General features: G+C 39.8%; 1 protein-coding gene across 4 annotated transcripts in view; it reads left to right on the top strand.

The window, feature by feature from the left end:
• The window catches only part of igsf9bb (immunoglobulin superfamily, member 9Bb), a 129,733-nt gene that overhangs the window by 38,901 nt on the left and 74,366 nt on the right, over window positions 1-16,466 (top strand). For all 4 annotated transcript variants that reach the window (XR_013078228.1, XM_076750139.1, XM_076750140.1 and 1 more), the window contains exon 3: window positions 14,730-14,876. Coding sequence is in view for 3 of the 4 variants with exons in the window: in XM_076750139.1 (XP_076606254.1) it covers window positions 14,730-14,876 (147 nt within the window). In the remaining variant the exon portion in view is untranslated. The remainder of the gene's footprint in view (window positions 1-14,729; window positions 14,877-16,466) is intronic.

Below are 16,466 nucleotides of genomic sequence, written 5' to 3'. Positions count from 1 at the left end.
TCTGCACAAGGTGACTAGGACAAGAACAAGAGATCTAAGGATGCTAGGAAGACAAGAAATTGCTGGAAAGTCAGGCAAGAGCCATAGACAATCTGGCAGCGAGGCGAAGCCACCACGCGGCTTAAGTGCAGGTGTAAATTAGCGGGATGAGCCAACACAGGAGAAAAAAAAGGAAACATGAGCACAAAGCAACAAACAAACACAGCTCAATAATCAACTCATAACAGAACCTACCAGGAGGACAACCATCTTTGCAGCACTCCACCAATCAGGCCTTTATGGTAGAGTGGCTAGACGGAAGCCTCTACTCGGTAAAAGGCACATGACAGCCCACTTGGAGTTTGCCAAAAGGCACCTAAAGGACCCTCAGACCATGAGAAAGAAGGTTCTCTGGTCGGATGAAACCAAGATTGAACTCTTTGGCCTGAATGCCAAGTGTCACGTCTGGGGGAAACCAGGCACCTCTCATCACCTGGCTAATGCCATCCCTTAGGTGAAGTATGTTGGTGGCAGCATCACGCTTTGGGGATGATTTTCAGTGGCAGGAACTGGGAGACTAGTCAGGATTGAGGAAAGATGAATGGAGCAAAGTAAAGAGAGATCCTTCATGAAAACCTGCTCCAGAGTGCTCAGGACCTCAGACTGGGGCAACGTTTTACCTTCCAACGGGACAACGACTCTAAGCACACAGCCAAGACAACAAGGAGTGGCTTTCGAACAAGTCTGTGAATGTCCTTGAGTGGCCCATCCAGAGCCCAGACTTGAACACAATTGAACATTTCTGGAAAGACCTGAAGCTAGCTGTGCAGTGACGCTCCCCATCTAACCTGACAGAGCTTGAGAGGATCTGCAGAGAAGAATGGGAGAAATATCCTATACATACAGGTAAATACAGGTGTGCCAAGCTTGTAGCGTCACACCCAAGAAGACTTGAGGCTGTAATCGCTACCAAGGGTGCCTCAACAAAGTCCTGAGTAAAGGGTGTGAATACTTATGTACATGCGATATTTCAGTTTTTTAGTTTGAATAAATTTGCAAAAAATTCTAAAAAACCTTTTTCACTTTGTCATTATGGGGTATTGTGTGTAGATTCATGAGACAAAAAAGGAATTTAATCTGTTTTGGAAAAAGGTTGTAACATAACAAAATGTTGGGATAGTGAACGGGTGTGAATGCTTTCCGAATGCACTGTATTTTTTACGGTTTGTCACCAATCCTTTCGACAGGACCCAATGATGCAGACCAGAGAGAAGGCAGGTAGAAGAACAAAAATTTATTACAACAAAAAGCGCACTCAAAAGGAGTGGAAAAATAACGAATAACACAAAACGCACTCTAACGGAGTGGAGAAAACTAAGGGAGCTCCAACGGGTCTGAGGCAAGGCACACGAGGAAGTGGCAGGCAGGCAAGTGAAACAAAGAAACACACCTTATGTGGTGGCACATAAGAAACACATTAGCAAACTCACGATGAAACACTACTGAATGCACAACCAGGCCTGTAAAGATCTTGGGAGGGAGAGACTGGAACAATCCGGCACAGCTAGGAAAGAGCTCTGTTCTTTTAAGCTGTGCCTAATGAGCCTGATGAGCTGCCGGTGTGCTCTGAGTAGGCGGAGCTGGCCAGGTGCAGGGACACACCCAGCTGTACAGACAGGGGGAGACAGACAGACAAAATCCACATTGGGAAAAGGGAAAAGGAAACACAAGGGTGAGACAGGCTGCCAGGTCCTAACACTGTATATATGAGAATCTGCGCAAGCTACAGTATGTCAGTCAGCAGCATAAAACCTTAAAATATATCTTTTTAAAAAAGCTTTTTACTAATTGTTGTTCTATATAAGTCCCCCCCCCCCCCTTTTTTTAACTATTTATTGACCTTGATCTTTTTTGTAAACTTGCTAAATTTTGCTCTGTAGCACGTTGAGATTGCTTGAATATAAGGTGCATTACAAATAAAGTTTATTATTATTATTATTATTATTATTATTATTATTATTATTATTATTATTATTAGCATCAGAACCCACTCATGCAAAGTTGAAAATGTGGACCCAAGGCAAGTCCTCTTATACTATCACAGTTAATGCCACTCATGTGGAGTGGAGCTCTGTGACAGACTGCCATGTGTTGACGAAAGGAAGCTGCTAGAAGAGACAAGAAGTGGGGCTCGACTGGATGAATAGACCAGTATTGGAGGAACAGCTGGACTGTCTTCATTTCTTCAATTAACATAAGTCCCGCTGAGTTGCCATAGGGACACTGTTCCTTTCACTTATGACTTTATTGTCATAGAAACAAAACAGTTTTTTTTTTTTTTTTTTTTTTTTTAACTAGAGAGACTTTACAAGCATTTATAGCCACAAAACATTAGCAGGTATATGTTTATTTCAGAAATATTGCATAAATGATGAATGAAATACAAATGTTGCATTATTTAACAGCTGGCTGCTTTTTTAAAAAAATGTTGTTCGTTTGTGTTTCTGTCATCAGTTAACTGAATACAAGGCCCTCCCACATATCTTGCTATATTAGTTTGAATAGGTACATATTCCTCACAAAAACAGAACTGGATGTTATTTGAAATGATTAATTATGGTTGTGGGGTCTTGCCCTACTTATAGATAACGGCGGATTGCTTTTGACTTTCATGAAGTTTGTCACAATGGCTTTGTGTGTGATAATTACATAATTGCCACTGAGAGCAGTAAATGAATAATACATACAAAACAAGGCTAGAGAGAGGATGGAGTATTCTTTTAAATGCCACCAAAGCCCTTTTATGACTTCTCACCTCAGTCAATAGGAACTCTTACTTAACCACCAAACTTACAGAAAATCATTGTCATTGTCTGCTTGTTGGAATGTTGGAATAAAGCTGTTGTACAGTGAATAGCACCCACTCCAGAGACTTTGTGTCCTAAAACACATGAATTGATGAGACTGTTCCGGTCCGTGGCCCATTTGGTACCGGGCCGCACAGAGAGACAGAAAAATCAGTTGCATCTGCCTGTGCCTCTGTTCACATGTCAAACCGCTTGTCTCGGTCACTTGATATGGTAGTAAACAAGTAAGCCCACAAGCTAGTAAAAATGAGTAAAAAATAAATGTCTTTGGAGAGCTTCTTTGGAAAGGGAAAAAGGCAAAATGATGAGACAGAAGAAGAGCCTACAACTTCCAAGAAAAAGAAAGCTGCATTTAAGAGACAATATCAGCAGTCCTACTTAAAATACCGGTTTATCGCTTCAGGTGATTGTCAACCAAGTCTGCTCTACGTGAAATGCTGTGACAAGCTTGCAAATGAGGCAATGAAGTTTTCTCGTTGAAGAGAAACAAGCGCAATGCTCCCACTGATTACAACAACTACATTCGGGGTAATGGTGAGTTGTATTTTTAATAACTTGTTTTTATTTGTTTCTTTGCCGGTCTGTCAAAATATTGCTTTACGTGAAACCAGTCTGTGGTGCAATAAAGGTTGGGGACCGCTGGTGTATTTCACTGCAATGGCTAGGAGGAAAATACACCGAGAGACTATTTGTCTCATGCAGTGCGCCATTAAACCTTCATTGGTTTACATTACCAGCACAAAAGACACCAGCTGGAACATTTGTAATTTTGTCTGAAGCTAAATGGACATTACTACTGCCTGTGAAGACTCAGACCTGAAAGATAAGGGGCACTCATTCAAGGACAACCATGTATAGATTTTCAAGGTGGCTATTTTTGTGAAAAGAGAGGAACAATGTTTGTGACAGTACTTATACCCACCTATAATGCTGTCCTTTCATCCCTTCCCAATAGATTTAACAACTTGGCCTCATATGACAACCTTAATGACTGTCATTTACACAGACAGCCACACCCAAGTGGTTTCAACAACTATGATAACGACCCCACAGAGGTCAAATAATTGGGACTCCTCACCAGGCGGTTAGAACTGCAGAAGCCCCTTGGATGAGAGGTGAAAAGTTTGTACAGCTGCCCTTGATTTAACCCACCTCAGTTACATTATAGTTGTGATTATCCAACCAAAGCTGGCCTTATACATACATAAAATCCAGTGTTTATCATGCTTTACAGAGAGAGGGCCAACCAACCTCAGCATACAGCTCACAATGATGAGTGTTATCATCACCGGTAATAAGTCTTTGTGCAAAGTGCTAAACAGCATCCAAAGGCTTCAGAGTTGCAGGTGAAGCATGCATGTATAAAAAATGGATTCATTTAAGTATTGCGATTGTTTTTTTGTTTTTTTTTTATTCTTTCTTTATGACTCCTCCTTGAAGCATTTGAGTGTACCTGAGAAATAACCCTTCCAGTGAATTATGTGTAATTTGAAGATTTAACAGAGAAACACCTCGTTGGGGCTTAATAACAACATACTGACACATTGTCACTGCTCCCCAGGGTAGAATAGACTTAATTTGCATATTCATCAAGAGCTAATTTGGCTGCATGGTTTAAATATAAATTTAAATAAAGAGGGACTATAACTACTGTATCTGTGCATAAGGCTCCATGTAGGCTTTGTCTTACTGACTATAGTTTCAAAAGATAATCAGGCCTGAATTGCATGTGATGACATCATCCATTCTTCAAATCTAACAGACTGGCTAAAGGAGAGTTTTGATGAGACGATACTAGTATTCACTATATTAAACCACTCTAAATCCATCTGCATGACAGCTTTACTGTCTTTGAAATGGACTAAATGTTTTATAGTGGGGATTCCTGTAAACTGCTGCCGTCATATTGTCAGCATGCTCTGATGTCCTGTGCATCTGTGGCACGTACAGTAATACTTTCAGAAGCAAATCCTGTATTTCACTGCAGAGACAGAAGAATGTTAACATTTGTGAGACATTGTGTTTAAAATGACTTACTCTACAGGTGTCTCTCTCCCCCAGAAGCGGCTCTCCGCTCTGCTCTGTGGAGAATACTAGTCTAGTTTATTTTTGACAGATGCCATGTCAAGTTGCATAGAGCAGATTGAGCCCAACAAGAAGTCAGGCACAGAAACGGCATAAATTTTCAAAATAAAACACCCTGGTCAGACTCCTGATTGTATATCAGCCATGAACACAATTTGAACAGACAAAAAATAAACCATTTAACCAGGTAACCTACTTACCGATGGCAGAAGTACAGATATCATTCACAGAAGTGCTAATAAGTGATAGAGAGGTATTCTCATTGGTAGTGAAAGTGGCAATAGGTGGTTTTTCTGGTTAGGTATCATTATGAAGTAAATGTTGATTGCACAACGTAATGGCTTTGGAAGAATGATCCCATCTGCATTTAGATTGGTTCTCTATAAGACTCGCTTTCACTATGAAATTTTGTCTGCCACCAGACACGATTTCCTGGGAAAATGAAGGCTGACTAGTGATCCAGACCAGCTGGCTCCATTTTATCTGCTTTCATGTCTCCATTATAGTTTAAATGGATGAATGAACTCACACTTTTTTCCCTATGTTTTTATCTACCCTGGATTAAGTGAAGTTAGCCTCTTTAATACAAGGCCTATTTTGTCTGCCTCCTATCCGAAATGACCTACCCAAAACAAATAGAGTATATCTTCACAACTACAAGGGCTGTATGAATAATCTTGGTCTCAAAAGAAAGCTAAGACCTGTGAGATTACTACAGAAGTGTCAGAATCAAGATATGTGTTACTGTGTCAGAGTAAATTCATCTTGAACACAGTAGAAATTTTTGTGATAGTAGCCAAATTCATTTACGAATTAGTAAAGTAATATCTGATGAGTAACTGTGCAAAAGTACCTGCCAAATTAATGAACCTGAGCAGTTTTACGGATGTTTTAACACAGGCGCTCATCTGAGCGCATCTGAGCGGAGTACCGTCATCTCTTACAGGCTTACAGGCTACAGAATCTTCTCTGTTGCAGCCTTTTTTTCTGCTTGCTGTTGTTCTTAGCTCTCAAAAAAGGATGAAATGCAAATAAAACAGTAAAATAACACCTCGGGCTGCTCAGCAGAGTCCTCCGTGAGCCTCTCTGAGCGCTCTAGCTATTCACGTGTAAATGAGACGGAGAAGTGAAACTAACTGCGCAGTTACAGCAGTCCCACCCCATAGAAACACCAATGATGATCCAGAAGGAAGTAAGCCTACAGATAGTGTATTTCATGTGAGCACCCCCCCCCCACTCTAGAAACCCCCTCCTTTTTATGTAAACAACCAGGACCCTCGCGGTCGTTCTCAAACTAACACAGAGTCATAGGAGCAGACATTAGCATCGCTTTTCGAGCTGGAATATAACTTTTGACCACAAAACAGCAAAGGTAAGACATACTTTATGATTTTGCGAAATATTTTTCTGCTAATCTTTGGTTGCTGGCTCGCCGAGTTTTCATTGCACAGTGAGGAAGCAGACATCTTCGTGATCATCAGACTCTCCACTTTCATATAATGCCAGGCTTGTGTGGCTTGTGTGAAGTGGTGAACACAACAGACACTCTAAATTGGATGTACACAATTTTCGTGTTTTTGTTATATGCCCATACAATGTATTGCGGTATGAATTATGTTTCGTTTGGGTGGCAATGCTTGGTAGAGGCTTTTAGCTGAGTTTCACCCCGTATTCTGGTATGCTACAAATTAGGATTAGTGCTTTCTAGTGTGAGCATTGATCATCTGAGCTGCGCGCATCTCATGCTGCCCCCTGTACAGGGGGCTCTCGTATTGAAGAGGAAGGAGATCCCATTTACTGTATATGTGGCTGATCAGAATACAATGGAGACCGCCCATTCTCACCAGAAAAACATCTGTATAGGTCATCTGTGCAAGCAGCTTATTACCCATATTTACATTTATTGTTAGGCTGCAACCTCTGATAGGAGCAAAGGAGAAAGTCAGGTGATGTAATATAAACAGCAACGAAGTCTGCATATGGAGGAGGTTGGGGTGAGTGGATGGGTCAAACAAACACAGGAATTTCCCCCAGGAGACCAATGTTCATGTCCTGTGTGAAAACAAAAGTCTATGTTGACTTATTTTAACTCAAACAACATAATTAACTCATGCAATTTACATAATGTTAGGTAAGAGATGTATTTATTTTAACTTAAGTCATGACCCTTTCAAGACCTCTTTTGGTGCCTAAACCTTTCCAAATGGCAACTGTTTCACCTTAAATGACGATGACATGACATGACGATGATGAAGGTCAAGTATGCCTGTCGCTGGTACTCTCCAATGATCGTATATGTTATTTTGGAAATGGTTATATAGGTCGTTTTGGGAGCTGCTGGCAGTTGACCTATTCAGTCGTTTATGTGTAAGGAAGTGTTGAATGGAGAACATAAACGGGATGCATTGAGATTCAGGGACTTTCCTTTGTTTTCCCTTCATCAAATGGTATCCTGTGGACTCTTAGGCATGTTTGTGAACAGAGGAACTGTGTGTGGCATCATATGGTACAGAGAAAATGACACATTTAAAAGATGAGACTTTATTTTTCTTATTGTCAACAATCCCATGAAAGACCAAAACCAACAATGAAATGATCCTACTAACGAGAAGGGATGGGGTTCAATAGTGTTTTATTGAATTTGAATCATGTTCTAAACCCACTCATGGAATACAAATCCTTTCAATTCAATTATTGAATCTTTTTCGGTATTTTATTCGGTGAGTAATAAAGACACCCTGTATGTAAATTTTTGTACTGTTTTTATTCACTCAGCGTCATACCTAATCCACTGAATTACTCAAAGGGTGAGGTTGTTTCACCACATCTTTAGTCACTGCTCTGTGAAACTCGCTATCACTGTCCTCAATCATTTTTCCTTTTGCTTCAATGGGAAACGGTGTCTGCTCCACACTGGGGGGCTGTGCTACAACTTCAGAAGCCAGAGAAGCTGAGTAGTCTTTCCAGATGCCTGTAGTGTCAGAAAGAGACAAAAGAGACTATCTAAGAGAAATCATGAATGAAAGATTCAATAAGGGATTTGTTGGCTGCAGAGCTTAACGAATCTGGGTATCTTAACAACTTGGAACCAGATCCAGAATGGAATTGGAATCCTTCCTACTAACAGGTATTGTCTGTGTATCTACACCGTAAAAAATAAAGGGCTATGAAAACTCAATAGATGTTTGCGTTTGTAGTCCGAAAACTACATAAATTTAAGACAACAAATTATCTTTTGTTGAGATAACTTATAAATTAACTTTGAGATAACTTCAAATTTAGATTTTTTTAAACACTTAAAATTCAGCAGTCTCAACTAATTATTTTTGTTTCAAATAAGTTACCTTTCAAATGCATCAAAACTCAATATTTTGAGTTGTACTTATAAATACTCTCAAACATGAAAAGTTATCGCAACTAAAACTTTTCTATTATGCCTATATATGATACAAATACAAATAATACTAGTTCAGTAAAACATGTTTATTTAAACATTAAATATAATACAATACAATTTATGGGTATATTTATATGTGTATTCAGTTGGCGCAATCACTGGGAAGTGCTCGTTAAAATAGATTTTCTTCCTGTAATTAGTGGAAAGAGCACCTTTTGCTTCAATGTTTACAATAAGCGGATTTTTTTTTACAGTTGCATCCTTAATTTCTTTAACAACACAATCATCTACTTGAGTGTCATGTTTGGTTAGCACCTCTTTGATTATTTGTAGAGAATGACATTTAGTGAAATGGAGGATGTCATTCAATTCCTCAACAATTGTCCGTAAAGCACTTTTTGAAACATGTAATACAGTTTGCATGCGCAGAAAAAGAGATGCAATTTTATGTTCTATAGTGTCAATGTCTATATACTCTTCCTCAGCCCTGTCATGTGAATCCTCATCAGTTTGTGATGTCTCACTTTCAACACAGATATCTGACGGCCGGTTCACATTTTCAGGTGCAATGGCACATGCTACATTTTCTCTAACACAAGTTCTAATGGCATGTTTATGTTTGTGTTTTCTGCTTCTATGACAAGTGAATGTTTTTAAATTGTTAGTTTTAAACTCACACCGCAAAAAAGGGCAATGCACAGTCTGTCTATTTCTTAAATGATGTGCAAGATGGATGAAACATGTGCATTGAGTGCAATTTTCTCTGAATTCACAAGACTCACAAAAAAAGTGCACGTCTCCTCCCTTCTCCTTGTCCTGCAATGTGATCTTGTAAGATGTGTTTTCAGTGCCCTGTGGGTCCTACAGGGCCAGTTAGCTCCTCCTCCATGCCTCAGACGATAGTGCTTGAAGAGACCCTCTTGGTTTGTGCAGGGCACAAAATTTGCACCTCACAGGACAACTGCAACAAGAAATAAAAGTCCAGTTACTTGATAAGATAAACAAATAAATAACAAAATATACACTCAAAAAATATGCAGCATATACAGCATATAAGATCCTCTATACACAAACTTGTCAGTCCACCAATTTATCATTTAATTTGATATTTAGATTAGATTGAGTTTCTTTGTTGGTGCTGTCTCATAGTATGTATAGTATGTGTTGTCATATGTACTGGTGGTATAAACTGATTAGATACATCGTTTCATTTTTCATCTCCTACACATTTGTTTTCACTCTCGTCCAAACCACATCACTGACAGAGCGTCATGTTTCCATGACGACCGACTGGAACAAGACTAGCAGTATGTCATGTTTACGTGACTCCCGACTGTAAAAATTAGTCTCTAAAGTAACACTAAACTTTAACATCAAAGACATACGTGCGCAGTATACCGGTTATTTGTAGCACTGCTCATTTTGTTGAATAAATGAGCTCCAGTTCGACTGTAACCCCACTAACGGAGCCAACAGAGCTAACGGAGCTAACGAAGCTAAAGTAGCTAACTGGTAAACAGACGGACATTTTCGGCAGTATAGGAGGCATATCTGATACTGGTCTTGGAATTGGAACAACTCTAGTCCGGTCCAGTGTTATATCTTGATGACTCTGGCTGTTTAATTATAGCTTGGTAACACGTTTTGAGTTGCTAACAGGCTACCTTGCTAACACGACATACACAACGTGTACACAGCCCTCATACAACAACCACAGGTAGCGAGTGAGCTCAGTGTGTCTGTGTGCTCCCCAGTGCCCGCTTATACTAGGCTGTGCACCCATTTGTTTATTTAACAATGCTTAAGTTACCTGCATATTTAAATGAGTCCTTCCCATTTAATTTATACATGATTTATGCATTGAAAGAACTCTCTTTAGCCGTGAGAGGGATACTTCTCCAGATCCCAATGTTAAACGGCCAATAAATATATAATAAAATAAAGTGTGTGTGTGTGTGTGTGTGTGTGTGTATATATATATATATATATATATAAAATAAAGTATAATTAACACGCGTGAACCCCGACTTTTGGTACCATATTGAGCAAAAAACTCACCTTGAGAGTAAAAAATCTCGAAGAGATGTTGGCAGCACATGGACACAGTGTGGTTGTGGTGGAACCCCAGTTCACGTTCTCTAGTTTTCTAGAACTTGTCCTGACCTCAAATGCACAGTTTAGAGGTTTGCTAACTCAAGTTATTAAGTGAGACCAACTTTAGCCAAGAAACTTGAAAAAGATAGTTGGAGTATATGTTGATTAGTTTACAACACAACTCAACCATTTTTGTTTAGTTAGCTGAAAAAATATGGTTAGGCCAACAAATTTAAGTTTTTATTTTTAGAGTGCAAAGCCTGATATATCTAATTAGACTGTGCCACAGAGTTCCATTTCTGTCCAAAAACTATTATAAAAGAGCAACAGTGTTGCACTAGCTGACATGTTCCTTAATTACCTCACACACAAAACACACACTCAGCCTTTCAGAAAAATGAAACTATACTTTGGGTTGGTTTTCAAGTAAGACTAGTAGGCTAGGAACTTGGAAGCACAAACAGAGTATAGAAGCCTGAAAGTAGTGAAAGACACACTTAAACATTTTGTTGGTTTTGTTCCTCTCATGTGATTTGCTGAAAAACAAACATATCTGGTATCTGTTGAAAAGTTTAACTTATTTAACTAACAAAAATAAATAAATAAATAAATAAAATTGGCACCCTGGTGTACCTACTGTCAGATAGTTGCTGCATTGCAATGCAATTCGCATTTGAATATGACAGTGATTGGTGCTGTCCAACGTGTTTACTTATTTTAAATTTTCTTCTTGGTAGTATCATTTGCATAAGTATAGCCTGTCAGGAAAATGATAAGCTTTATGTATGTACTTAAAATAGCTTGACATTTTCTTGCTGTCAGAGGTGTGAAAATGTATCTAGCTATAGTGAACAGTGCACTGAGCAAACACAGAGAATCATACCGTCAGACATTGAGGTTGTTTTGACACAATAAGTTACCTTACATTGTTACGGTCTGTGTAGATTAATGTGTTACTAGTTACACTACTTTTGCAATACTTTCACAAAAATACCTCTAGAGGTACAACTAGCATTAGATTTGACTATATATTATGGTCTGTAATAGTAACATTATTGCAACTATACCCTGGGCATAACCTGGTCTCTATGGCAGTGTTAGCTTTCCATATGATTGGTTTTGACAGGGATTTTGCTGACAAGTGTTATCAAACCTGTTTTTTCTACTTGTATGTCTCACACAACAGATACGCTCTCATTTTAGTCAGTGCAGCTGTCTGCACTGCCTCCATGCAGGCTCGCATTTCAGCCGGGTCGCTTCAGGTCTAAGGACCTGAAGCACTAACTTATGATTCAAGTCTATTTTTTCAGCAATACATGCGTAAACATGAGGTTGATGCCCAATAAAAAGGCACCAAATAAATATATTTATCTACATTGTGCAACCTAGTTGAAGCAAACTGTGCTGTTCTCTGGACAATTTTGATCTTGTCGTACACCCCATTAAGTTTCACAAGGTCCAGTTTTTAAAAACCGTACTGACCCATGGTCCATCCACGCAGATGGTTTCATTTGTGTTACATAATTGGACTTCTTCTCAGGACTGTGTGGGTGTGTACAAACTGTGCTTAATTGACATCTTCCTCACTCTTATTGGATTTGTTGCATCTGTCAGAGCAGGACAATGTACATCTCTGCCATTCATATTAGTCCTTATGACACACATAATTCCCAGCCCAACTTTGACTTGACTGGAGCTCTAATCAGCCAGAGTGATTGAAAACACTTGTGGGGATTTGCTGGGCCTTAATGTACAACATACAGTTCTGTTTATAATACTCTTTTCCACCAGGACCTTTCATAGAGACACAGTTTTTATTTAGACTCACTCTGGACTTATTTTTATTTTTATTTTTTGGATGGGATGTCAAAAATGGGCTTTAAACATAAGTCACTTTTTATTATTTTATTAATTTGTGTACTTGGTTAAAACATCATGGCTTTTATTATTTTGTATATTTTGTGAGCTAATTTACAAATACATTTGAGGAATATTAATGACAGAAGCAGAACACAGCAGATTAGATCAGGGGTTCCCAAACTTTTCCATGCCATGGCCCCCCAAACAGCATTAGCTTCTGGCTGGGGACCCCCTTTGCAAACCCACCGACAATGCTACAAAATAGTTAGTTAAAATTGAAGCCTACTGTTTTTTCGGCCTCTGTCGGATGTTTTTGTGTTAATTGATGCTGAAGTTTTGAAGGTTTTAAACACTCGTTTGAGAGGGTCTCCAGACAGAGGACACATTTTGGGCAATCATGGCCATTTTTCTGTATGGCTGTAAAGCCATACTTAATGTATGCTGCCTCATAACTTCTGATTTTAGTTGGCCAGGAGTTCTTAGGTTTTTTTTGCAGCAGTGTCCTCCACAGCAGGACTGTTGATCTGTTCCTTCGGTCTCTTTCTTGTCAAAAACTTGTCCATTTTGTGCTAGCTACGTTAGCTTGAGGAGCAAAGCAGTTTGATAAATGGTGCCAACCGCCAGGGCTACACGTGACTTCATGACGTCATGAACGATGTTTTGACTGCCAGGCAATCAGAACATGGCAAATAACATTTCGATATGATATATGTTTATAAATTATATTTTATGATGATGATTTAAAAAATAATTAGATTATATTTTATAATAATGGTTTAAAAATAATTAGTAATTAATAATTATTATTTTTTTATTTTTGCTTTTTTTCTGATCTTCCCTCCAATTTTCTGAGGCCCCCCTAGCGCCCCCTGGCAGCGCCCAGGGGGCCGCAGCCCCCACTTTGAAAACCACTGGTGTAGATGACTTGAAAATTTGACATCACACGTCCTGAAAACAATTTTCACAGATTGTCAATGCACTTTTTTCATTTCTGTACTTCTTAAACACATCTTAATTTACATGAACATTCACAGGGTTATTCCAAAAATGCTGTCAGCAAAGCAAGAGCCATATGTAAAACCTGAGCACCACTGTGCTGTCAGCATAGTACCCTGCGTTTATACAGAGACGCCCATGCATGATTTCTTGTTCATTAACTTTTATGCTTGAATACATCACGTCCAAAAAGGACTCCCAGTAGTGTTTGGACATATTGTATACCCTCAGACAAAGAGAAATGGAAGTGGAATCAAAGGTCAGGTCCTGTATACACAGTAGTAGATAGTGAAGGATCCATAGATACTGTATACAGTATTTTAAATACATACCTTACACTCAGTAACATTCACAGTTCCCTCCTATCAGCCAAGAAAGGAGACAGACATGGTTGGAAGCTGGACAAATATAATCTGATACATAAATAGCTTAGCCAGGACACACAGATCTCACACAGACACACAGACACACACAGACACACACAGACACACACACACACACACACACACACACACACAAAGTGATGTTTGTTCCCAAGCCTATGTGGCTTGGGAACAAACATCACTTTGACTGTCTACCTTAACTCACCGAGACAGCTGCCAGTGCAGCTGATATATTTACCTGGTGTGTCATGCTGCAGAGGGGATTTAGGAAGGCAAACAAAAATTAGTCAGGAATACCCACAAAGTGGAGAGGATAGCAGCGAGTTAGGGGATTAATGAGGGATAGCCAGGCTTTGATAATGTTGATGTTTTGAGCCGTCTTCTGCTCCCTGAAAGCCATTTGTATAGCCCTTATTGCCAGTTGCCATCTGTTATGATCCAGTTGCCAGATTGCCTGGAGCAACATCATCAATCCCCCTCTTTCAGCTTTTGATCTGTAAAAGTAACATGCAGCTATTCCTGAGTGAGTACTCACCAAGTCAAAAACTGCTATGTGTTCTGATGGATTGTGACTCCTGTGTAACCCTGAGTGTTCTCTGTTGTCATGTTGGCCACTTCCCACTCCTCAAAGGAAGTAATGACCTGTCCTTGCCTCAGTGCATCTCTAAAATAGACCGCCACACACATGGAGATGAGGACATCTTAGCCTCACTGTGGCTTGAATGAAACATTTCACTGCATATATACAACTGCACTTTGATGTTGTGCTGCACATTAACTGTGCAGCTGTGACACTGTTTAGAAACAGATCTTGCTTACTGTTTTGTTACCCTGAGACACCTACATGAATGCACCGCAGTATACTCCCTGCACATTTATATGTGAACTCTTCAAAAGTTGATTTTCTCTTCAACATTCATGTGGCGTTTCTCTTCTCTCCCCTCTTCATTCATTCACATCTCACCTGTACCCTCTCTCCCTTCCTTTCCTTCATTAAATTCAATCCACCCATCCTCACCTCTCTGTGTCCCTTTCTGCTGACACCTCATCTCTGTCTCTGTTGACTAGGCCGGGCCACTCTGCACAGCAAGTCCTCCCTGCGGATAGAGAATGTGCGCTCAGACGACCAGGGCTGGTATGAGTGTAAGGTGCTCATGCTGGAGCAGCAGTATGACACCTTCCACAATGGCAGCTGGGTGCATCTAACCGTCAACGGTAAGTACCATTTGCATGCATTATTCATACTGGTCACTATGAACATAGACTTAGAAGATAGAAAGATGGTTCTCCTTATTTTCTGGACATAATGTCACATTTTCACTTAAAGGTCACCTGTGTAGAGATACTGTTCAGTAACCACAAAGCCAAAGGTTAAGTCTCCACTGATTGTCTCTCATTGTTTGTGGTGTATGACTGGCCTTGAGGTGGCTGTGTCATAACTAGAGGACTGACAAAGTTGTCCCTGAGTAAAACATAACATGTTCTGTCACTAATTGTGTCTCTGGAGAAGAGCACCAGACAAACACCTGAGTGTCAAAAAAGTTATCCACACAAGTGGACATGCTCATGGGACTCTGTCACAGAAACTAAGAATATTCTTGGCTTCACTTGGTGGCTTAAGCATTCATCAAGACATCTAATCAGACTGCACATGATGACTCTTACCAGTTGCTGTGGTAACAGACACACCAGATACGGTCCTGTACATCCCCCAGTCCCCCCTTGTGGTCACAGCACATTAGCTCAGTTTCATCAGTGTTGCTCTTGTTCTGTTTGACTTCACATTGCCTCTGCTCTCTCCCAGAAGTGTTTAAAGGCCTCAGGCTTCCTCTTCTGCCTCCTTTCTCTGTCTCTCTTTGTGTTTATCACTCCTTTCACTGTTTTTAGTGTCTTGTTGCCACATGAGCCTGAGCACTTTTATCAGTTGTCATCAGTGGTTGGTCAGTGGTGCTGTACAGGACACAGCTGGCTGGATTTCTGTGACCAAAAAGGAATGATTTTTTTTTTTTTTTTTAGTTTAACAGGACTCAAATGAGACCAAAATGTATTTGGAGATGTCAAACTAAAAAGGTATTTTCCAAATATGAAATAGCGAAGTCATGAAAATCTGTGCGTATGATGTAGTTAGACATATTCCAAAATGCTTAATCTACAATACTTTTGGCCATGTGGAATCAAGAATTAACAGACTGCAGGTTCACATTATCACTCCAATTATGACACATGATCCCACTACAGAGCTTCACAAATTGGATGTATTGTACATCTTGCTGTAATCACTATGTCCTCCCTGTGGTGTTTGTTGAATAGGACACTGTGTTTCAGTGAGGACATAGTTACTTAGTTACATAGCTGAGTTACTAGTGTATGACCTCACTAGTACAAGGTCAATATGAGGACAAACTGGCTTGCTTCAAAAATAGTTGCCAATGGCATAGTATATGTTGTCAACTGTCTTACTGGGAAAATATGGTTGCATGCTGTTACCTCATAAAAACAGGTATACTCATCACACTCACCATCCTGTGGCTGCGTGTCAGTCTTGGTGCACCTGCAGCAGTGTTCAGGGGCACGCCCAAAAGCTTCCACAGAATTATCTTCTATCACCAAATAACTTCTCATCTTCTAAGGAGATAAAAGTTCATATGGAGGGCAGGAGGTGGCATGGGACTGCCACATATGACAGCAGCTGCCTTGAGTGCTATGGCGTTGTCCTGATTCATTGGAAAGCAAGATGAGTAGCTGACGCCAAGGAAGTTTGCTTGGCGAAATGCTCAGTGAAATAGAGGTCCTTTGATGGAGAGA

The sequence above is a fragment of the Chaetodon auriga genome, chromosome 15 (assembly GCF_051107435.1).
Source record: "Chaetodon auriga isolate fChaAug3 chromosome 15, fChaAug3.hap1, whole genome shotgun sequence".
Classification (NCBI taxonomy): Eukaryota; Metazoa; Chordata; class Actinopteri; order Chaetodontiformes; family Chaetodontidae; genus Chaetodon; species Chaetodon auriga.
This window is presented reverse-complemented; position numbering and strand designations above follow the sequence as displayed.